Below are 23,677 nucleotides of genomic sequence, written 5' to 3'. Positions count from 1 at the left end.
TCACATCTGTTGTTCCTCTTGTCTTTCTGCCCTCGTGCTTCTCTCCCTCCGTCCTCCCGCTGCTGCGTCAGATCACTGGTGGATATCTTGCGTCACCAGTCGAGCCCCGTGCAGCAGGGCGAGAGGAACAACAGCACAGTGCTGACGACCACCTCAGACGGACGCACATCCAAAAACCTGTACACCCCCATCCTGCAGATCAAAGACAACCGCAGTGAGTGACGATTATTATATTCAGGTTAAACGAGCATTCGAATGAGGCCAGCTTGTCTCGTCCCCAGTGGAAAAGGTGGTAATTGTCGCTGCTCTTGTTTCAAATATCAGCAACACACTTCTTACTTCAGGTGGAATACATTTGTTGTGAGTGAATTGTTGCCAGATGTTGTTTCATTTAAAAAAGCCCCCTGAGATTATTGTTTAACATCAGTAATCTCAGAGGGTCTTTTGAAATGAAACAACATGGATTCAGACTTTTAAAGGGTTGGCTTCCTGTCTGGATTCACCTTCTGCTCTTTATTACTCAAGTGATCTTGCAAAAATGTATTCATCTGAATTAAAACATAAAAGTATGCATTGAATTTAACAGTTTTTAAATCTGAAAAATAAAATGTTTAGAGATGTGTTTTATTTTTTTAAAGGTTAATTCTCATTCAGCTTTCTATATTTCTGCACAAACATGACCTGCACACAGATGAGCTGAAACATTTTGACCACTCACAGATGAAGGAAATAACTTTGCTTAAATTTGCCCATTGGGAGGATGAGGATACTTCCTGGTCTAACCACTCGCTCAATAGGACACCAAACTCCTTGCAACCAGGAAAATCTTGGTTGTCCAGTGATTGCACTTGGTTTTTTTTCCCAGTCTACAAATGATTGCAGCTAGTTGTTGTTGCAATCAAGTTGGTTACTTTCCACTTTCAATTGTTTTGCAATTGTAGAAGCCACCTGGTGAGCGTCAGTTTGTCTCCAAACAATCGAGGTCCAACTCGGACTGAATGCAGTCACTGACAGACAGACTGGAGAAGGTCTGCAAATAATTGGTGTAATGTTCAAACTCAGACAGACTGCAGAAATGTTGCAAACTTGTCTCCGACACATCTGTTTGCAATCAAGGATCTGATTCACTGGCTGCCATTTAGTTGTTCTCTGCTTATGTTTCTATATAAAAGAAAGGTTATGTCATTTTGCAATCAACTATGTCACTATTTGTGGAGGACCATCTGAGTTTCTATTTAATATGTATGAGCTTCTGGCTGGACTCTGACTGTAAGTAGTTAATATGAAGTTTTCTTAAATTAGGTTTTCCGTGTATGTAGCTCAGCAACAGATTTGTGATTTTTAACATTTTACCAAAGTTAACTGTGGTTTATCATAAACAGCTTAACTGACATTCAATTGCAAACACACTCACTCCCTTTTATAAATAATTTAAGCCTTTGTGAAGATGACAAGATCATTGGACACAGTTACAATCCTTTTGGTTGTGCCGTCTCCAGCCAGTGTTTTCCGCAGGGTGAGTGTAGCATTTGGGGGACTTTGGCCTGCTATTAATTTGAGCAGTGACTCAGTCACGGTCACCTTTATACCACAGCATGCCAGCACTCTTTTCTCTGCAAAGCACGGGATGGAAACCTGCTTCTGCTGCAGCAGGTACTCCGATTGTTGCAACTTCATAATGTTAGCTTATCCTGAAACACAGACTGTGCAGCTCATCTGTATAACAAGACAAACAGATTTCAACCTTAAGGGAGTTTCCATATACCTACTAGTATCACAGATAACTTTAATAATTATATCCTAAAAAAGCTGTAAGTTATGTATGCACACTCTCTCCACCCTCCCTTCACTCTTCTATTGATTGTAATTTACAGCCAAAATGAGACACAAACATATCATGAAAGTGAATTCTTTTTATCACTCAGGAGAAACAAGATATGGTGCTTAAATAACACATATGGTTAGACTAAGTAGCCTGGGATAGAGTCAAATTCTCACCCTGAATAATTGTTTCAGTCTGCACGAACAGCCAGCTTTGCAGGGTATTATGTCAGGTATGGGAGAAATGAGCACCTTAAGCTGGTTTAGGCACACAGAAAGTACTAACAGGTTAATAGACTGGTGGTCCCAATGTTTTGGCTCATCAGTGTTTTAAAAAGTGTCTTTTAAAGGTTCCTTTATGTTGACTGTCACTTTTTTCTAAATAGTGCTACCACAGGGGGATGTGTTTTATATTTTGTATGAAATGTTCAGGTTGAATCTCATGATTTAAGCTTTAATATAAGAAAAACCTCCACTCCTATTTAGATGCTTATGTTGCCCACACACAGAGGAGCTTTGTGTTGAATCTGCTGAGGAAAAATGCTGCAAACACTAGAACACTAAAGTCAACACGATCATAGAATTAAACGCAGCGTTTGTGTGATTTCACAAAGTTTTTCCTCTCTGGTGATTATCAGAAGGACATGAATGTTTCTGTTTTCTCACACAGGAAAATCACAGAAATGAAACACACACACATTTCTCTCTTTACCTCTGCTTTATCTCTCTGTCGCTCTGTCTCGTCTTTCACTAAACCAGCTCTCTCTTCTTTCAGCCTCTCTAGGAATTCGATTGTTCTCTGACTCTGCAAATAAGGTTGGAAAATTGCAAATTCCAGCCAAGAAAAGATGAAAAATGTGCCAAATATAGTGGATTTTTTAAATTATTTATTTAGCTGCTCTTGATTCTCTTGAGGTAAAAATGGTAAGAGCGCCTTGTAGTACCAAAGCTTCACATTTTAGCAACTGCAGAATTGATGAAACTAGATTTTTTTGTGTAGTTTACAGACAGGAGCTGAGAAATCTTTTTTTTTTATTGTTGAATAACAATTCAGCTTTTGAATTGCTAGAAAACGGCAGTGTCTTTTCAGTCTCTTGTGTCCAACGGTTACTCTAAAGCTCAGCTTGCAATCATAAAAAGGGAAAGACGGTGAAAATCTGCACTTTAAAGAGTTGGAACTTTGCTTTAAAAGGACCCACTGTGCATGTTTCCAACTCTAGACTCTGCTAGAGGTGCTTTGTATGAGTCACAGTTCAAAATAATTGTTATTTGTAACATTTGAAAAACCTTTATTCTCATTGGCTGCCACTTGCAAAGAGACTTTAATAGCAGGTGGGTGTGGCTTCTACACCTGAGATGACCGTTTAAGGATATTCGCGTGCTGCTTCACAATGCAAAGTAAAAACCAAACGACCTCACTTTTGCCAGTGTTGCATAAAAGATTTAATCTGGGGGTTGCCAGTTCGATTCAGTTAATTGCGACAACCTTTGTCATTTAAATAAGAAATGCAAAAGTCAGCTCATTCCTGGAGGGACTGAGTCTGTCTCTTTTCTGTCCTCCCCTCTCACTGTCCTGTCTCACCCACTGTCTCTCTCTCTCTCTGTCTCTTTACTGACACAAATGCTTACTCGACATGCCTCCCGTGTCTCTCGAGTGGCTGTCCCATCAGTTTGTCGGCTCTGCTCTCTTTGCAGCTGGGAACTTGCACCATCATTTTAACCAGCAGGGGTCTGCTTCCAGCCCCAAACACTCTGCTACCATCGGTAAGCCTCGTGGTTAGCAGCCCAGTGAGCCGGACTCGCGGCCTCACCTCCACCACTGTCTGTCTGTCTCGATGTCAGTATGACGGCCTGTTGTGCTGCGCTCTTAAAACAGCTGTGCCATTGTCAACCCCACCCTGTGGCTACGCGCAGATTTGTGCTCGAAATCACAGCGTGCTGTACGTTTCCAGTGATTTCCCCCGTCACACGGTTGTGTTGAATCTGACAGATCTTTCATAAGAGTGTGAGCTTAAACTTGTCTGGCCTGCCCTTTGCTTAATGCAAGCCCGTCTTCCCTATTCACTCACTCCCCCCCACAAGCCTGCTTCCAGATGTGCTTGTTCGTCCTTCCTCCTCTCTCTGTGCAGCAGTGATGTGCAAGTGTGATACCAAACTTCGAAGGAGGTCACCGCTTTAACCCGAGTCTGTTTTCGCAGGCTTTACACGAAGAAAACAGAAAAGCAATGCTAGCGCGAGTGATTCATCTCCACCAAAGGTCATTGTGCTGCACCCAGGAAACACATGAACTCCTACTGCAAGTCAGATAATTATCTGCGAAGGCTGATTTTATGCCTCTAACATGACTCTGACAGGATACAGGATAAGGTTGCCATGGAAATATGATGGTGTTGATGGAGATGAGCATGATTTCCATTTAACTTTTTAAGTTGTTTCAGTGCCAGTTTTTGCAAGCTATTACACCTACATGTGCCCCTCATGCAGCGGATTACACAAGAAGGCAACAGCAAAGAGTAAAACCGGCTGAGAGGACAGCAAATATTAACCAGCAAGTACAATTACATCATCATTTTCAACTTAATTCATCTAAGGAGAGACACTACGGGGCAAAAAGTGTAAACATTTTGTATTATTACATAAAACTAGTCAGTGACTTACATTAAAGATAAAGTTTTCTGGTCCTAGAAACACAGAGAGCACAGAAAAATTGAAAAGCAGCATATGCAAAAGACACTAATGTCTCTATTGGTGTATCTAAATATGCATGAGTTTTATTGCATAGATTTCAAGAGTAGAAATCTGAATATCAGATAAAGGCAGATTTTATTGGAGGAGTTAAAGGTGCAGTTAGAAATGTGTTTGTCTTCATCACTTTCTAAATCAAAACCGTCAATAGACAAAATAAAACATATTTTTAGGAGTAAATTGGTCTATAAATGAGCCGGTTTACACATCTTGGGGTTTTGATGATGACTGTGATTAACCATTAAGCTAAACCTGCCAATCATAAGGTAGGTAAACCCCAAGACATTTCCTACCTTATGCAAAAACCCGACACAGTCAAAAAAAACCTAAACAACACGGTTTTTGCTTTTTATGTCTTTCCTTACAAAGAAACTATTAAATATATAATTTAGCGTTTGCTGTATTTAATCTAAATTCAGCCATTTTGTGCAGCGCTGTGTGATTTATAAAACTATGTGACATTTTAGGTATGTGATTGAGGGCCGCACAAGAAAATGCACGCGCCTTTAGGTTTGGAGTAATAGCTTATGTGGGTAATTATTGTTTTCTGTGCCGGTTTATAGTTTTAAACCATTAGTGAGGTGACATTTGTTGACACCAGCTGTGCTTTTCAGTGTTAGGAAGGTTTAGTCAGCTGTGATGACTAAAGAGAAATGTTCCCTTGGTTTGCTTCTGCACTGTTATATCATCAAGTGGATGAATAAAATGTACAGATTTAGTGTATTTGTTACGTTCACGTGAACTGCATTTTGACAACCCCCGGTCTAAGGGGGCATTACTTGTTAATGCAAATTATGGGGAATCGTCTTGGACCAGGAAACAACCAGACACACAGGCACAAATTAGGAAGTACAAACCTAAAATTAACAAAATAAAAATAAACTGTAGGCTGTTGGATAAAGGAGATGCCCTTCACTTCAAGTCTTTGATATATTTGAACTTTCAGTCCCAAGAATTTTGATGATTTTACTTCAGTTGTGCCGGTTTGTACTCAATATTTTTGATTCTAAAGGTGAGATTTTAGACTTTAGAACCTCCTTTGCATCACTTGTCTGGTTCCCTCCTGTGTTAAAGTTACCAGCCTCCTGGTACAACACAATCACAAACCCCTCAACTCTCTGAGTCACATACTCGGCTCACACTGAGCAAAGTTCATTTTTCCCGGACACCATTACCAAACCTCTGTCAGCCATCGTAGGTGTTCAAAAAAAAAAAAAAAAAAATCAATTACCTCTCACTCATGGAAATTACCAGGCTAATTTAGCATGGTGGCACAAAAACACAGAGCAATTGGTAGGACATTTGATGCTTTCTACCTTTTATTTCCTCCACAGCCTGCATCCTGCTGCTCAGCTCCTGCTTTACAGCCATATGATCTCAGAGCTCAGAGCTAGCATTGCTTTTTCCCCACCGTGTGTGTGTATGTGTGAGTGTATGTAGAATTCACGGTACAGAAGTCGATGTGGCGTGTGTTCCCTGGGTGGCACTTAACAGAGACAACATTGGCCATTATTGCCCATTACTGTCAATGGTCAATGACCAGTATATGTCCTGCAGTTATCTTAACAAGATCGCAGCCCATAGCTGTTACCGCCCCGAATGGACTCACCATTGATTATATCTGCGTCTAAGACAGGAAGCAGCAGCAAATGCCACAGTTACGCAAGCTTTAATCGCTGCTTCATAGTTTTTCCTCACATTTCTAACCTTTCAAACATCCTCTGCTGACATTTAGCAGTCAATCGAGCTTCTCAGATTCCTCTGTAATGCTAATCCAGCGATGGCTGGCATGTGTTTGTCCACTGCAGATGTGTCCCTCTGTCCTCTGTTTGAATGTACAGATCCGACACATGTCAGGTGACCTGTGCGCACCTACATGTTGGGTCATTTCCACTGCTGTTTGTTTGCTGTTTGGAAACTATGAATGTACTTGTACACCTTATGATGTAATGGATATGAGTATACGTGCCGCAAAACAGACACCCCTGCCCCTCCCCCATACCGCAAACCTTACATAAGACAAATCATTTTTTATGTCTATTGATCGCTGTGCTGCTTTTGCACTTTGCATAAATGTGAATATGTGCGTGTGCTTGAGTGTGTAGATTCCTGAAGCTATCAGTGTATTTCTGTGTATTTACATGTGGCTGATACGTTCGTCTTATTGAGCCTCAGATGAACAGCACAGAGTTGTATTAATAGATGGTCTCCATGGAGCTCAGAGACACTTCCTGTTTACTGATAGTTAACCAGCTTGTATAATCTTCTCTTGTTCTCTCTTTCACTTCTTCTTTTCCTTCTCTTTGTTCTTTTACACTTACACATCATTCCTTTCATCCTCCAAACCTTCTCTCTCCTTCATTCTCCTTTCTCCCCCTCATCTCCTCCTCACTTCTCCATCTATCTCTTCTTTCCTTTTTCCACCTCTTTCTGTCTTTCTCTCTCTCAAGAGCGTGGATCCCGCATGAACAACACCCCCCAGCTCACTTCCGGGCCCACCCTGATTTCTGGTAGCAGCAAAGGTGCGGGAGGCGGCGGCGGCAGCGTCTTGAGACACAACAGCAGCCACCCGTCTTTTTCGCACTCCTTCCACAACCTGGCTCAGCTGCCACCGTCCTACGATGCAAACATGAAACCTGAGATCAACCGCTACAGCTCGCTGAAGAGGCTGGGTGAGTCGCTGGGGGAGATAAAGGGATGGAAAAGGAGGAAAAAGGGAAACCGGAGTGAGGGATGAAGTGGGACTGATTGAGCGTTCAGGACCACTGGGAGCTTTCAAGTGAAACAACACACACAAGGCCTCAGCTGTGTCTGATTGGTTCTTAAGTGTTGATGATTACACTACAAATTTTCAAAGAAATCATTACTTTTTATTATGAAAAAAAGCAAATGTAGTCATACAAAGATAAATTAAAAGTTTATACTTTGAGACTTTATAGGACGTAGTTGTGAATCACAAAAAAGAGCAACTATAGCAGATTGATTTGGAAGTTTCAAAAAAGACCAAGTTTGGCCAGAAGGCAAAGAAGGGGCTGTAACACCGGCCCCGCAAAACACAGAAGATAACAGTTTTCTGTGTTCAGAAAACTGCTGATTAATCTTCACAGCACCTACGATGAGGACAGAGCATACACAAAAACATTATCTGCATCTGTTTGTCATAAAGTGAGGACTAGTAAGCCGATGATGGACTCTCAAAACTTCGATCGCTACACTTTTATTCACTTTATGGCATCTTTCATTTGACCCTGCCTGCAGGAGAATTCCTCCATCTTTTAGTGTAAAATCCATCCATGTTCTTAGCAGCTTGTCCAAATAAGATTACAGAATGGCTGGAGTCTGTCCCAGCTAACATTGAGCAACAAGTGTTGTACACACTGGGCAGGTTGCCAGTAAACTAGAAGTGTGCAATTCCTGGAGAAATTGCAATAAAACATATATTCTATTAATGCAAATGTCTTTAAACTGACATTTAAATCTAAAATATCTCATAAAAACCAGAAAATGCCGTGCTCTCCTTTAAACTCAACCCTGCAGGTATCACAGGCAGAGAGAGGACGGCTGCTGTCAGCCTGCAGCAAAGTTTAAAAGAAATGCACCAAATTTAAAGTAGAAAGCTAAACAAGCAGTTTGTCAGTGTGACAGTGGAGCTGTCACGCCTTCCCCCTTTTCACTGTGCCCAATTCCCAGATATTGTCAGTGGAGTGTGTCATCACTGATCACGTGTGTTTCTGTTTTTGGTGTATTTTGGTAGCTGAATTCAACCAGACTTAATTCGTTTAATTGTTTTGCCTCTGATGAGTCCTCAGTGTTCCTGGGACTCAGCTGGTAACCAGTGGGAGTGAAGACATGTTTGATTAGGTCCAGAGCAGAGAGTGACTGGGGCAGAAGCAGGGGAACGTGAGAGAGTGATTTCTGTAGTATTTTAGTATTTTCTTTAGTTTTATTTTAGTTTCCTTGATTGATTTTTTTTTTCTTTTGCTGTTAATTACCATGTTTTTGCACATACTCCTGCCTAAAGATTGACTTCTTCTGCATCCCTTTAAAACTTTTTGGTGTCAAACACAAACTGCCCGTCATCTGGGGTCTCTGCATAACAGTGACACACACTTTTGTGTTTGTTTCCTCTTGATTATACTGTGCTGCTGCTATGCTGATCAACCTGGGGGCAGACGAAGTAGGTGAAAATTGGCTTTTCTTGACGTTTAAAGTTACTGAACAGCTGAACAGGGGTTTGATTTTGATTAAACTAATTGCACGGGTGTTTACTTGAAAATGTTATGTTTCACTCAACCTGGATTGACTGTTTCAGTCGTGTCGCCTCCTCCTCTTTGCCGCTCGCTGTCAGAGAGTCCTGATCACTGATGTCGTATTATTAACCTGTTGAGGAAAAACTGAGACTGATTGCGCTGATTCTCATTAAAGTGGCTGTAAATACATTTTAGTCCTCGCAGATCTGTTTTTAGTTACAGACGCGAGTGAAATGGTGTTACTGCACCGTCAGCTTTACTCTTTCCCATATTCACGACTTCACTTTCTTTATAAGTTCCCTTTAATGTGAAAATACTGACTGCATGAAGAAAGTATTTGCTAGGGAGGGTTCAGTTCAGCTGGTTTGCTATACGGATGAACTCATAACTGAGGTCGATAGAAATAGTTGGTTACGTTACTGTTTGATTTTTGGTCATCCAAATCCCAAATCATGTCTCTGCCAACTAAACTGTGAGCAGGTTTTATTCATATAAACTGGCCATGACTGTGTTTGCATTTTTGTGGCCTGGTTAGTAAAATTTCAGGCTGCTGATTCTGCAGGGAACCTAAATGATGGTACCAGGCATGGCCACCTGAGTTTGTGACAAATAATCATCTCAGTGTGTTGTCTGAATGTGTAAACTGCTTCTGCTAAACAGCCAAAGACATGGAGAAGAAGATGGAGTTAGATGGATGATGAGATGAGGGAGAATTGAGGAAACAGTGGGGGAAAAGAGGATAATAAAGAAGAAAGAAGGAAGGGAGGAGGAGAGGAAAGATAAATGAAGTTGAAGGAGATGGGAAGGCAGCATGGTAACATGAGGCAGGGTGAGGGTAGAGAAGCAGGTTTGTTAACCAGAAGAGGAAAATCAGGGGAAGGCTGGCTGGGTGAATAAGGATGCAGCATTAATGGGGGAAAAGAGATGGTAAGGAAGATGGAGATGCTGTGAGCTCGAGTGAGCAGACTGAGAAGAAAGGAGAGAGAGGCAGTGAAAGAAAGGAAGAAGGGATTTGAAGGAAAAAGAGATGTGGAGGCAGGGGGAGGGGCGTTGGCTGGCTGGTCCGCAGGGGCCTGGCTGCCTTCGACGGAGAAGAAAAGACGTTGGAGAGGCAGTGGCTGGTCGCCTCTCTCGCCCTGTGATTGCCGAAGACTGCAGGGGGAGGGGAGTCGCCTCTGCAGGCTGAGTGATGGATTGTTACTACGTGGGGGGTCATATGTGTGCGTGTGTAAGCGGTGTGGCGCTTCGTGAACATGGAAGCATTAATGAGGTGGAAGAAGAGTCCAGATGAGATTCTTTACTATTTCAATTCAATCAAAATAAGGAAACACCTCAACAGATAAAAAGGCTTCCTCACATCAGAGAACAGAAACCTTCATATTCATGAATGAGCATCTCGGTCGATGTCCTGCAGCCTTTTTAAGGAAATTTCGAAAAATCCCAGAGAGAAGCAGATGCCATTCCCATAATTCACCTCTTTATTTTCTCCTTTTTCTTCTTCTGTTTGGTCACCATGTTTTTTCTCTCTCTTTTGTTGTCCCTCCTTCATATAATTGCACTTCCTCAAATGACTGAGCACATTAATTTATATTGCAGGCGGCCGTGTTCCTGCAGCATGAATGAGCACTGCATTTTGTTTGATAATTAGAAATCACCTCTAGATAATGAAGAAAAAACCAAGGAAAACATTTGCAGTAGAGCTGTAGCATGCACTTCACTTTGACAGAGTGTTTTCTGAGGTTTGTGTGCAGGTGGCTCTGTTTTCTCTCTCTGCTCCATGACTGAGAGACGATGCGAGGGAATACGTGCAGGAGTTTAGAAAAACTGCATATTTTTAATTTTAAGTGAAACTTGCTGATTTTGTTTTGTCCTTTTTTCACACTCTAACCAATCGTGGTAGATGGCTGCCCCTCCCTGAGTCTGAATCTACTCAGAGATTTGTCTGATTGACTTCTTCCTCTGATAACGTAGGATCTTTTATTTAAAATATAACGCACTTATGGGTAGCTGTTGTTAACTGGTGCTGTATAAACAAATTGAATTTAACAGAATAGCTGGAACCAGGAAATGTACAGGGTTGGTGTGTTTTATGGAGGAAATTTCAAACTCACAATGACAATCAAAGAAGTGAAATTCAAACTTCCAATGAGCAAATTAGTTACTGATAACCTACACAGATCAGCTGGCTGTGTGTGAAAACGTCTCAGCCCATACCCACATGAGAAAAGAAAAAGGAAAAACACTATGATACACTAATGTAATGCTGAAAAGCTGACTACATGGAGTTACATGAACTGACTACATGAACAGAAGAAGCTCCACAGGTTGCATATACACGCGCACACACACACAGCTTAGCTAATCGTAAACAGGTGTGGCAGATTCAACAGAGGTGGAAGTGTTGCGGGAGAAGCAGACAGTTGCAGAAGAGGGATCACTAACAGAGACAGGAAGTAACAGTAACAGCAGGAAATGACTTAAACGTAAACATGAACAAAATCCCCCAAAAATGATGCAGTCAAAGACGATTTTTCATGGCAGTGTTTCCTAACTGAGAGAAGCGACCCGGAAGCATCCGTGTAGAGCTGGTCAGATTCTCCAAATACTGAGGAAAGGTGCGCCAGTGCTTCCTGTGTTACCTCGTTTAGCAGTGGACTGGAGCATCCTTTATGAAAGGACTCGAGCTATTTCCATCCCAACGTTCATACCAACACACCATCTGACACATAAACTGATGCAGATTGTAGAAATGTTACTTATAGTTTTCCAGTTCATGCCAGAGCTGAACTCAAAACTTCTGTAGTAACCTCTTTATTTACGCCTCATGTGAAGAAAGTGGATTTATATAAACTCTCTAAATCCAGAGTATGAGTTATGTTAATTAATCAAAGTGCATTTAAGGTCCAGGCTGCATTGGTAATGTCTGTTCTCCATTCAGGATTATCGTGAATGAACTTTCACTTCAATCAGCTGGAAAAAGTGGGGTAATATGCTGATTTAGTACTCTGAGGTTCAGGTCCTTCTAAAATCACATTTACCTTTTCTTCACCTGATGTTTTCCACTAATGACAAGAAAGAAGAAAAGGAGGTAGGAGCTATTTTTTTAGACTAACTTCACCCCAAATGCTGAAGTGCCCAAAATCTGCTTTTTTTCTAATGGCCAGGAAAAACCGGAAACACTCTACCTTTCAAATTTCAAGTCATATGAGCGTGCAGTGTTTCTTTTGGTCCGTTGTCTTTTACCAGGTTTGATTTCAAAATGCTCAGCTAGAAGCTTTACATCACGATGTCGCAGCCAGTCATTGTGGCTACGTTTAACTTCAGTCAATGTTGCTCTTAAGTTTCAGACATCCCAAAGATAACTTGCCTTAAGCTGTAGCTCACGTTTGACATTATACTACTGAATCTACTAAGGACTGTAGGATCTGACTACACCAGACTTGCAGTGATGGCAGCGAGCACTTTAAACATGAAGCAGTCACTTTGTCTGTGCTGGATGATTTTATTTCCCAGACACTGATCGCTTTCACAGAGGAATGTAAAACCCTTTGTTAAGCAGATCCAGGCTGAATCATTCATTCACTTCTACTTGTCTGATTATTAGATTCCTGCTTTTTCAAAGAAAACCACCCTGAATGTCAGTTTTGGTGAAACATTCCTTCAAATGGAGAATAAAAAGTTGTCATTGTGACACATAAAGAGGGAATATGGCCTCCCGTCAGCCTTTCTCTGAAACATGATCCTTTTGATGCCGTTCCCCAGACGGCGCTGCAGAAAGGACACTGATAAAGGCTTCTTTGTCTAAGGAGGGCAGCCAGGGAGAAACCTTGAGATAATTTAGCCTTATTGGAGGGGAGTAAACAGAGAGCGTGAGGGAGAGTGAGGAGAAAGACTGAGAGGAGGGAGAGGTTGAGGACAGAGAGAGGAAAGAGAAGCAGAGAGAAAAGCCTGAACAGCGAGGAGAAGGTGAAAAAGCAACAACAACTAGACTGAAAAAAAGAAAAGTGTGGAGAATAGTGAAGACAAAGAGGCAAACAGAAGGAGGGGAAGAGACCTGAGAGGGAGAGCAAAGAAAAGGAAAGAGGGAATGCAGAGGTAGAGAGAGGTGGCTGGTTAAAGGTCAGCTTTAAATTGGCTCTTGGGGAGCTGCTTCCATGGAAATGCTTTGAAGATTAAAGTGGGCTCGGGCTACGCACAGAAGCACTGCTTCTCACTGTTAGTGAAACTGACTAACTGCTTCCCTCTCCGTCATTCCTTTCTTCTGTCTTTACGTTGTCCCTCGACTTCTTTGTTTTCACATCATTTATGCTGTGAAACATCTTCTTTCGCCACCTTTAAAGCCTATTTTCACCTCACGTCCTCTCTGTCTTTGGCCTTGAGCTTGTCTTCTACCTTTATTCTTTTATGCCTCATGCAATATACAGCGTATCTCTCCTTTTGCATTATCCATTTGTGCCTTCTGTCTTTGTCCTCCTGTGACAAAATGTCTTTCTCACTTTTTCATTTCCTCCTTTCTCTCTTGGATTCTTCTTTCTTCTCTTTCAAGACATTTAAGGTCAGTTTCTTGCTACACAAGACATTTCTTGCTCTAATTTGTTCGCCCTTTCTGATATTATATTTTCTTTCATTTTCACCTGCTTCTCCCTTTTTATTGCTCCACTCTTTATCTGATTCTCACAGTCTCACAAGACCATTTAGTAGCTTTATAGCTTTATTATGTCAGTGAATTTGAGCTCTTTGCATGATCTTCATGAGCAGGTCTTTGATACTTTTTTCCTGCACGGACAAGAAGCATTAAAATTTTTAGTAAACGATTTTAATTTCAACATCTCTTGATGTTGATGAAGATCATAATATTTTATTACTGCTGCTCTCCAGCTACTAAATGGACCTCTCAAGATGTGTTTTCTCTAAATCTCTTGTCTTCCTTATTTTAACTGAAGCCATATTCACACATGAGTAACTAACAGTACCACCGAGCCACATTTTTGGGATCTGCAGTTGTCCTTTCTCACATGTAGCAGACAGCAGGGGATCGTTTGCTGCCTCTCGTGACTAGAAATACTGTTTTCATGAGGATGGAGCATGTAGGAGTCATGACACATGACGCCCACTTGCACACTTGTGAATTCACAGGACAGTTACTTGCACCATTGTCACATGTGCACAGTCGGACATTAAAACAGAGACATTATTTAAGGAGGCATTCAAAGATCTATGGGAAAATAGATGGCAAAGAGGCCATTAGGTAGCTGTTCTACTGACGGATGCCCTCATTAACAATTTAAATGTCATTGCTGTAGTAAACATGAATGTAAATGCAGTTTTTTAACCTTTTTAAACAAAGGCTTAAAAATATTGTATTGGAATTAGCACGATGTTTGAACTGAGTCATTAGGGACACCATAACGGTGTGAAATCTGTACTTGAATCTTGTATCTTCCCCTCTCTGAGCCTGCTTCTGCCATAGGTTTCTTCCTGTTAAGAGTTTTTCCTTCCCACTGTCACCCAGTGCTTTTTCATAGCGTGCCATCTGATTGTTGGGGGTTTCTCTCTATTTTTGTAGCCTATTTACCTGACAATATAAAGCGTCAGGAGTAGACTGTTTTGATTTGATGCTATATACATTTTTCCGGACATCACTAAACTTTTGAAGCGGATTCAATACAAATGGGGTTTTGAACTGCACATAGATTGAGATTGAGCCGCACATACATACGGCTCACTCGCACGTCATATATCAAACACAGCCTCTCAGTTTAAGCTGCCACATTTCCCATCTCTCTTTCAGACCTGATGGAGTCGGTGCTGCCCTGCATGCTCTTTCAACACCTCCACCACACCAGCATCCACCTCCAGTGACATATTTAATTATCACTTCCTCCTAGCATATTTGTGCTTTGTCCTTTGTCTCAGTCATCCAGGTCATAGTAATCTTAAGTGTTCAGTCAAAGGCTTTTTGAAGAGGTTTCACCTCTCATCTGAAAGGCTTCATCATTTCTAAAAGCTGGGTGGATTCCTTTAGTTTTCCCTTATACTTTCTGTTTTCTCGGCCGGTTGAGTTTTTACAGTGAGTGATGACAATGGACCCTGGATGCAAAACTAATGGGATACCTCATATATGTGTACAGTAGTAAAAGATGCATGATACTGCAAATGTAGCCAGCAAGCTTAGATTATACATGAAGGCATTTCAAACCTAAACCTGTATTTTTTCTTAAGACTTGCAGGGGGTGTTGTATAAAAGAGAGACCCTTTCCTGATGAGTTCATGGCCTCTACCTTGATTAATACAACATGAGCAAATTGTGGTCCCCCTCTTTTTTCACAGCAAGCTTGTGGAGTAATGTGTTGTCCATGTTATCTCCAGTCCCATAAAGGCAACAACTTCTGATTCTGTGAAAGTTTTGTTCAGTAATCAAACTTTAAATTTGTAACAATGTATCTTTATGTTAATTCCAGAGACTTACCTGAGAATGACTACAGTGATTACACCTTTCCTATCAAACCAAACAATCAGCTGTATATAATCATCAATAATTATCATTCTGTGTTAATCATCAACATACAAAATAGCTTTTTACATATTACACATTTCTCTTTGTGTTTTTGTGAATCAGAGAAAGAACTTGATGAGTATTCCAGCTACTACAACTCCAAGCGCCGCTCCAACAACGCTCCGCCCTCCTTCTACTCCTCTCAGCACCACCTGCCCTTTGGAGGGGACTACACGCTGGGATCCAGAGGCACGCTACCACTCCATGGCTCTCGGCCCCACCTCCACATGCCGCCCTCCACCCCCAACCCATACCCGCTCCCCTCCCAGACACATTACACCAGCTCCAGCTTCGATAGGCCACCACGCCGTGTCCGTTCCCAGGACCAGCTGCTGGCATTTGGGGAAGGCAACACTCTGTCCCGCCTGTCCAAGAACCAGCAACACCAGTACTACAAAGCCATGATGAGCACCAGCAGGAGCTCTACATCACAGACGCTCCGCAGGTGAGATCGGGGATAAGAGGTGAGGTGTGATCAGATAGGACAAAGAGAAGCAGCAGATGAAATACTAAAGACAAAGGAGTCAGATCAGAGAAGAGGAAGACAAGAGAAAAGAAGGGATCATAGAGATATGAGATGACATGAGAAGATGGAGGTGAGATGAGTCAAATCCCATTAAGAAAACACAAGAACAAAGGGAATCAGGGTGTAATATTTAATCAGTATCAAGAGTGGGACAGTTTCATCAAAGTTTAAAGAGTCTGGCAAAGTGAGGGTTCACGCTATTAAATTTAGGTAACAAAAATTCTGTTTGGGATATATTAGAGGTCCCATATTATACCTTATTTAACTAGTTAAAATCGTATACGTCCTAAAAGTAATCTTTAAAGTTTGAGCTTGACACAGTGTAGCTCATCCATCCTTCAAAACACAGCTTTGATTTTAGTGCTTTTCCTAACAGGCTGTCTCGTTGTTGGTACTCTTAAATAAAATGAATTCCAGCTGTGCCTTTCTGCCATTTCCATGAATACCCATAGACTAACCATTATCATCATGCAAAGCTACTCTAATAAATAAAAACATGGAGCTGAAAAAGTGCATTATACTTCAAATTTCCACAATTTAAGATGGTCCCCCTTAGAGTTGTCGTGATACTAGAACTTTGAATTCAATTCCAATACCCAGGAAAGTACTCTATACCATTTTCAAATCATAAAGCTTCCAGTAAAATTAATATTCAAATATTGTAATACTTTTATGACACTGACAAGAAGTCTGTGTTTCCAGGTCCCATGAGCGGCTCCTGGTCTCCCCTGACCGTCTGGAGGACCGGCTGATGACGATGGGTCTGCTGCCGGGAACGAGTGAGCGAGGGGGAGGAACCGGGATGGTTCCCACCATGGGCCGGCTCAGCCACCACCAGAAGGCTCAGTCACAGCAGAACATTTGTGTCACGCCATCCATGGACCGCCACCACATGATCAAGATGAACTCCCACCCCACATCAGGCCACGAGCACGACCGCAGCACCACGACCATGTCCGGCATGGGCATGCACGGTGGCTGGGACTCCCACGGCGGGACAGGTGGAGGCCACCCCAACGCCCGACGTATGGCTTTCGCCAGCAAGAGGCAGAACACGATTGAACAGCTGCACTTCATCCCCGGAGGAGGTGGAGGCCAGGGACTCCGGACTGGGAGTAAGAATGAGGTGACAGTGTGAGAGGAAGAGTGGTGGAGAAGAGGTGCAGATGAAAAGAAGCTGAAGACCAGATGAAGAGAGGGAAGCAGCGAGGTTTTTAGTGTGAAGATATGAGCAGGAAATGGCAAAGAAACAAGCAAGTGGTTTGATATCAGCTGGCTCCCTCACAGGGCTGCTCTCAGCTGCACACAGCCCCCTTCATAAAATAAAAAGTGGTGGATGGCAACATTAGTGAGTAAAGCCAATTGATTCTCTCTTTGTCACTTGTGTATTGGAAAAGAGAAATTTCACCTATTCTTTGTGAAGAGAAGACAAATGCCCAAGTAAAGAGCAAAAAAAAAAAAAGAAAAGAAAAAAGCAGTTAAAGGCTGCTGGGTATTCGCTGTGACTTTTATTGAAGGATATCCACTGAGTCAAATTTGTTGAATTGTCCTTGAGTTTTGTTGCGCTGTCCTCTGAGTCCTCGAGTGCTCCGACAGAAATTCATCCATCTTTGAATCCACTGTGGATGTCAGAGCGCCAAGGCAGAGGCAGACGGGTTTGCTTGTCAGTGTATTTATACAAGTATTTAAAACCAAACAAGTTGCTTTTGTATGAAATTAACCTGATACTATTACTACTACTAATAATAATAATAATATTAGCATAACTGAGCCCTGTAGGATTTTGTGTATACTTAGTTGAAAACATATTTATCCTTTAGCTATCAAAAGTAAAACTGCTGAAATAATGCAGCAGTTAACTCTCATTTGATTTCTTTATAGCTCGATTCACTCAAGCTAAAGATAAATAAATAAAATGAGCCGTTTAGAGACGAAAAGCAAGTCAAAGCGCTGCCATAAAGGCCCAGTCACACCAGCATTTCACGAAAACTCCCAAGAACTAAGTGCCAGTTAATGATAAAGGGAAGGATAAAAATAAAGAAGGTTGAGGAGCTATTGTGAATGTCTCAAGTTGCTACTTCTAAAACATTTTGAATCCAGATGTTCGCCTGTGTTTCTGGTGTGACCGGGCTTTACAAGTGAAGTCCACTTTGCAGTATGATTTTAGCTGACTATGCTCTTGTACAGTGAAATCTAGTGGGTGTATATCATCTATGAAACATTGTGTAATTCGTAGGCTAAGAAAGTTTTGAACTGAGCCAATCTCATACATTGACTGACTGACCAAACATTCTTCAGCAACTGTAGGGTTTCCGCCAGTCTACCATAGACTTAGCAGCTTTTTAATTGACCACCTCCCACACTTTTATAAACAAAAGCTACATTTGTAACGTTAGCTAATGTATCTTATTATCCTGTTTTTATTGTTACCCATTTTTCAGATCAGCTAATAGTACAATAATTTAAAAAAGAAAATAGAAAACAATGTTAAACTTAAAGCATTAGCTTTGGTGGACATCTACTATTTACAAATGACAGTAAGCTACATGATTCCTAGCCATAAGTGAACAACTATAACCATATTGTGGGCTCTGTGGGTGGTATAGCACAGTAAAGTGGGAAAAAACACTCAATTTGTATCCAGAGATATAAAGTGAGAGCTAACTGCATATTAAGTCTGACATCATTGGGCATTTCTGGGTCCCAAAAGAAAAGAGTCATTGAGGAAACTTTGAGAGTTAAAAAATTCCAAATTCCAAGCTTGAATAAAAGGATCTGTGCGCTCGTTCTCCCAGTAAAGTTTAACATTCCAGCAATCATGGAAAAGAAGGTTTACTAAGCTGGAGTTAGAATTAGGTTAGTTGATCTTGTCAAGTGAAGCTAAGCTAGTTGACATATAACTGGTGCCATTTGCCATATAGAGCTATGTTTAGTCTAAAACAAACTAATATAAAGTCCAAGTTGAGGTTTCTCGCTGAGACCGATGTCTTCATTGAATCAGACCAAGAAGCCAAGTCCATCTTTTGTTTCCTATGATTTCATTGACCGGAAGAAGGTAATAAAAATGGAACGCACTTCACCTAAGATAACATCTGAGCCTCATCCATGACACAAGGTTATGAAAAATGTAAAAAGTCCTGAGCCTAAGTTGACTGCTTACACTGAAATCTTAGTCGGCACGCTAAATATTTTGTGTCTGAGACACCGTTAGCTCATGGCTAGGATAGCTAGCTTTGGAGGAAAAAATTTTAATAGTTTCTGATTTTTGGTAAAGTGATTTTGGATGGCAGTTATTAAGATTTCAGATGGAGCTGCAATCATTTTCAAAAACCAAAAATCCCATTTTAACACCATTAATTTTACATTTGGACCCAGAAACAGGGTTGTTTTGTTATCGCTCAACAAAATGGCCAAAATGTTTCTGCTATAGGTGCAACATCAGCAATGTTAAATGGTGGCTGGGGTCGACAACTTCTCTGGCGGAAACCCTGAACTGTTCAAAACTTTTCATGGCAAGCTTGTAGAGGGGTCGAGGGCTTTGTTTCTGCCGCCGATTGGTATTAAACCAACCCTCCTGTACGTCTACAGCACCACACGTTTTCCTGCAAGTTCAGCTGCTCACCTCGTACGAAGGGGAAGGGTGGCAAATGGGTTTTAGGCGGTGGGGGGGGACAATGGACACTTCACACCAAGGGCTAAAATGAATTATCTTTGTGTGTCTATGCTCTGTACAGTCTCTGCTTCTCATTTTCATTTTTTCCTGTGAGTCGGGAGGCATGCTCGTGCATATTTTTCACAGATATTTTTATTTTTATTCTTCTTGCTTAGAGAGAAAAAAAATTTAAATGCAAGGAAATTGTGCAAAGCAAAAGAACTTTTGTGTACCATGTAAAGACACATAACCATTTTAAAAAGCTGCGGGAGAAGCGTTGACCATAATGATGTCATATTTTGTACATTTTTTTGGTTTTCTGGCTGTGAGATGGACCTTCTGGCCACGCTGGCTGGATATACCCTTTCTGGGGTTTCAAGAGAGCCCTTGTTTAAGGTTCCACTCTCGGGTTGTATTTCGATAAAGACAGACATGATTGATTACTGCGTGAAGCTTCCTGCCAGCCAGTTTTAGTGTTTTAATACATGTGCTCACGTGTTAATGGTTTATGTAGAAGTTCCCCCTCAATGACACTATGAACGCTATCATCATGAGCTTTCTTTCTTTCTCTTCTACTTAAACATGTATTTATTTTTTTAATCTCTGTGAGTTTTAATGTATAATCCTGGATTTTCAGTATTAAAAACTTTCTAGTGGAATTAAAAAAAAAAAGAATAGAAGAAGAAAAACCCTTTGTATACACAAGAACAAAAAAGAGCTGATGCAATCATAGAGAAAAGAAGAAACGCATGACGGTGTCAGAAGCCAGTGTTGGTGATGTCATAGTGCTGACTTATGATGTCACGGCGTGTATGTGCGTACATGTACATGCGTCTGTTTTAGTTTGTGTGCCCGTGCGTGTAACTTTCTGTGTCTTCTTATTCTTCTTAGGAATGCTGAACCTCATTATTATTTATTTTTCTTCTTTTTGTTTGGACCAAACTCGGAGTACGTCTTCAGCACTCAAGTCACTGCGTGTTCATATCAAGCTGTAATGACATTTTGAAAGCCTGTCGTTCTTTTAAAAATTCATTTTTTTAAAGGGACATCATTCAGTTAGCTTTTCTTGTCGAGCTATGTTCATCAAAGTGAGGACTTTTCAGACATTTGAAAATGTAACTTACTGAAGGCTTATATTGTGTCAGGTTTTGGTGTTTTAATAGAAGCTGAGTGCTTTAATTTATTGGTGTTTAAGTTTGTGTCACTGAAATTTGAGTTTAAAGGTACTTTTTGTAAACTTTGATGTTTAAAAATTCTTTAAAATGTTCCAAAATAAACAAAACTATGAAAAAGAAATGTGAAGAAACAACCACTGTGACTTTATATATAAAACATGCACTGTTTGGGTGCATCAAGTGAAGCTGGAATGGGGTGCAAATAGTCTTACCTTTATTTGTCAAAAACAGCACATTTTTATTTATGACCAACCAACAGTTCGACTGCCTTGTCTTGATCAACAAATAGGTCCAAAATTATCAGACGTAACCACCGTGACGTCGCCCACTAGATGAACATTTTCAGTATCTGACCTGACTGAAAATCTCAATCGAATTCTCCCAAGGGTAATTACAAAAAGTACCTTTAATATATGTCCACAAAAGCTGTTTGTCTTTTAAAAGAAATGTTTTCATCTGAGAAAATTTTAAAGGCACAGAAGGTATAAAAAGCAGCTTTTTTTAGGTTGCAATACGGCCGAAAGAGGAGAACGTTAATTGCATTTAAAGGTTGTTTTTCTGTGGAGAGCAGTTGTTGCCGATGTGGAGCAGAATGTAAAGTGACCTGATTTGGCTGATTTTAGAACCATAAAAGAGCACGAGGCATAAAAATAAGAAGGGAGGGTGGATGTAAATGACGTGGGAATTCAGTTATATTTTTAATGTCTCGCTCATTTTTCCTCATACCTTCAAAAGTCTGATGCAGATGTTATAATCCATGTTCAGTTAATTGGTCCTCTGATCAAACTGTGTGCCTGTGTGTGTGTGTGTGTGTGTGTGTGTGTGTGTGTGTGTGTGTGTGTGTGTGTGTGTGTGTTTTAACCACTGGGGGGGTGTTGGCAGGCTTGGGCATATTTGTATTCTCGAAGCTACTCTGCATACCTCAAATTGTATAATACATTTATTTATTACATCCCCTTACATGTCTATTTCCAAGAATATCCAGACAAAGGTCTCACAGATGTGCAACCCTTTTGTTATTGGTGATCGATTCTTGCGTTTGTAGAAATCATACTGTTTAATTGATAATAACAATAAAATTAAATACCACTAAACTTTGTTTTTCTGTGTGGTGTGATTAAATATTACTTTTTTAATATTTAGGTCACATTTTTATGTTTAGAACTTTTTATTAATATATTTAATGTTGATCCTGACTCCCTCTGCTTTTTACAATTTTTTTTTTTAGTAGATTTCATTTTTTCCCCTTTTTTTTCTCCCAGAGTCACAGGCCCTCTGAATAAATGAAGTTGGAATGAAAATTTCCCCTTTTTTTCCAGAATTATTGACCCTTCATAAATTCCTAAGTATGGAGACATCGACATGAGATGTTCAGGGTTAAGAAAAAAACTCCACAAAAATGCATTTGAACTCGGCTAAAAGTTACAGATCGATTTTACATCAACTATCTACATACATTTAAATTGTTAAGGAAAACTTCAGAAAGTACATTTTGGTTACATTTTTCAAGGGCCATCTATAACTGATATATAGCTGACACAGGCTATTGCATATCTTCTCTTCTACCTAAATCAAACCTACACCCTTGTTTCTATGGCATGTCTTCTTTCAACCTACATTGAGGGGCTCTCTATTAAAGCCACATTTTAACATTCTGAATATAACTCACAGTGTGAAATTAAGAAAAAAAAGAGCCAAACAAGTTCTATATAATAGTTTGGACACAGTACATTTTCTCTTTTATATGGAATATTAAAACCTTAAATGATCTCATCCAGTCTTCATTAAAGGTCTACTGCGTAGAATTCAAGAGGCTCTACAAGTATAAATAAAATATTCACAATTATGTGTTTATTTTATTAAGTTTTAATAAAGTGACAATGAACGCTAATATACCAGCACACTTACAAAACCTTTTCCATACAGTGTCCTTTGTGTCTAAAGTAAAGCAAACACTGAATCTATGGACTGCCTTCAGCAGTTTCACCCACTAACACTGGTTCTCCTATTCACATGCAAAGGGGGATTTTATGATGGGTATTTATTTGACTGTGGTTTCCAACCGTGCATCTAGAGGCCACAATGTACTGCACTTTTAAACATGTATGCAGTGTTTACACTGACAGAATTTAAACAAAGTTTGGATGCACAGTCTAAGTTTGAAATGACTGACCCATGAATAACAGTATATGTATTTATATACAGTTGTACAAAGCATTAACCCCTTCCTATTGTGCAAAAGTGATGAAAAATATGGTGTAAATGGGCACTACCATATAAAACTGCTGACTTGTGAATCTATTCAATAGTGACTGGCGTTTAGAGATCCTTTCTGTAGAGGACCACAAGGGTCACAGAAAAGGTAATAAAGCATTTCTTTAAGTATTAATATGAATATTACAACTATGCAATAATGCATTTGATTTATAAATAAGGAATTAATCTGGAAACAGACTAAAATATAAAAATGTACTTCATAAATATAGTCATGTGAGTTAGAACGTTTTCACAGGACTCTCTGCAGCTGTGTGAAAAACTATGCTCACCCCACAATTCAAGAGCTTGTAGAACCACCTTCAGCAGCAATAATTTTTTTTGCTTGGATTTATGAGTCTGTCACATCGTTTTGGAGGAATATTACCCATTCTTCTTTACAGTGTTGCCACATTGTGTAAATTGGTTGTAATCATAATCTGTGAACATCATAGTCCATGAAGACTGCTGTCTGACCTCATCTGACCAGACCTGTCCATCGCCAGTCCAAAAAAAAGTGTCTCAGAGCCGATTCCTGATGTAATCACACACCAAGAACCAGAGGTGTGGACTCGAGTCACATGACTTGGACTCGAGTCAGACTCGAGTCATTAATTTTATGACTTTAGACTTGACTTGAAAAAATGTTCTAAGACTTGTGACTTGACTTGGACTTTTACACCAATGACTTGGGACTTG

General features: G+C 40.5%; 1 protein-coding gene across 3 annotated transcripts in view; it reads left to right on the top strand.

Moving 5' to 3' along the window:
* The window catches only part of shisa7b (shisa family member 7), a 51,071-nt gene extending 29,252 nt beyond the window's left edge, over positions 1–21,819 (top strand). The window contains exons 6-11 of one of the 3 annotated variants that reach the window (XR_013904787.1): positions 72–214; positions 3,517–3,585; positions 7,017–7,238; positions 15,436–15,817; positions 16,601–17,246; positions 20,442–21,819. Coding sequence is in view for 2 of the 3 variants with exons in the window: in XM_026155901.2 (XP_026011686.1) it covers positions 72–214; positions 3,517–3,585; positions 7,017–7,238; positions 15,436–15,817; positions 16,601–17,036 (1,252 nt within the window). In the remaining variant the exon portion in view is untranslated. Of the gene's footprint in view, positions 1–71; positions 215–3,516; positions 3,586–7,016; positions 7,239–15,435; positions 15,818–16,600 lie in introns of all 3 variants that reach the window. The other 2 variants (XM_026155901.2, XM_026155903.2) reach the window with 2 other exon arrangements.
* Positions 21,820–23,677: the final 1,858 nt, after the last annotated feature.

This window comes from Astatotilapia calliptera, chromosome 22 (genome assembly GCF_964374335.1).
Source record: "Astatotilapia calliptera chromosome 22, fAstCal68.1, whole genome shotgun sequence".
NCBI lineage: Eukaryota > Metazoa > Chordata > Actinopteri > Cichliformes > Cichlidae > Astatotilapia > Astatotilapia calliptera.
The sequence above is the reverse complement of the archived record's forward strand: the minus strand, read 5'-3'. Positions and strand labels throughout refer to the sequence as shown.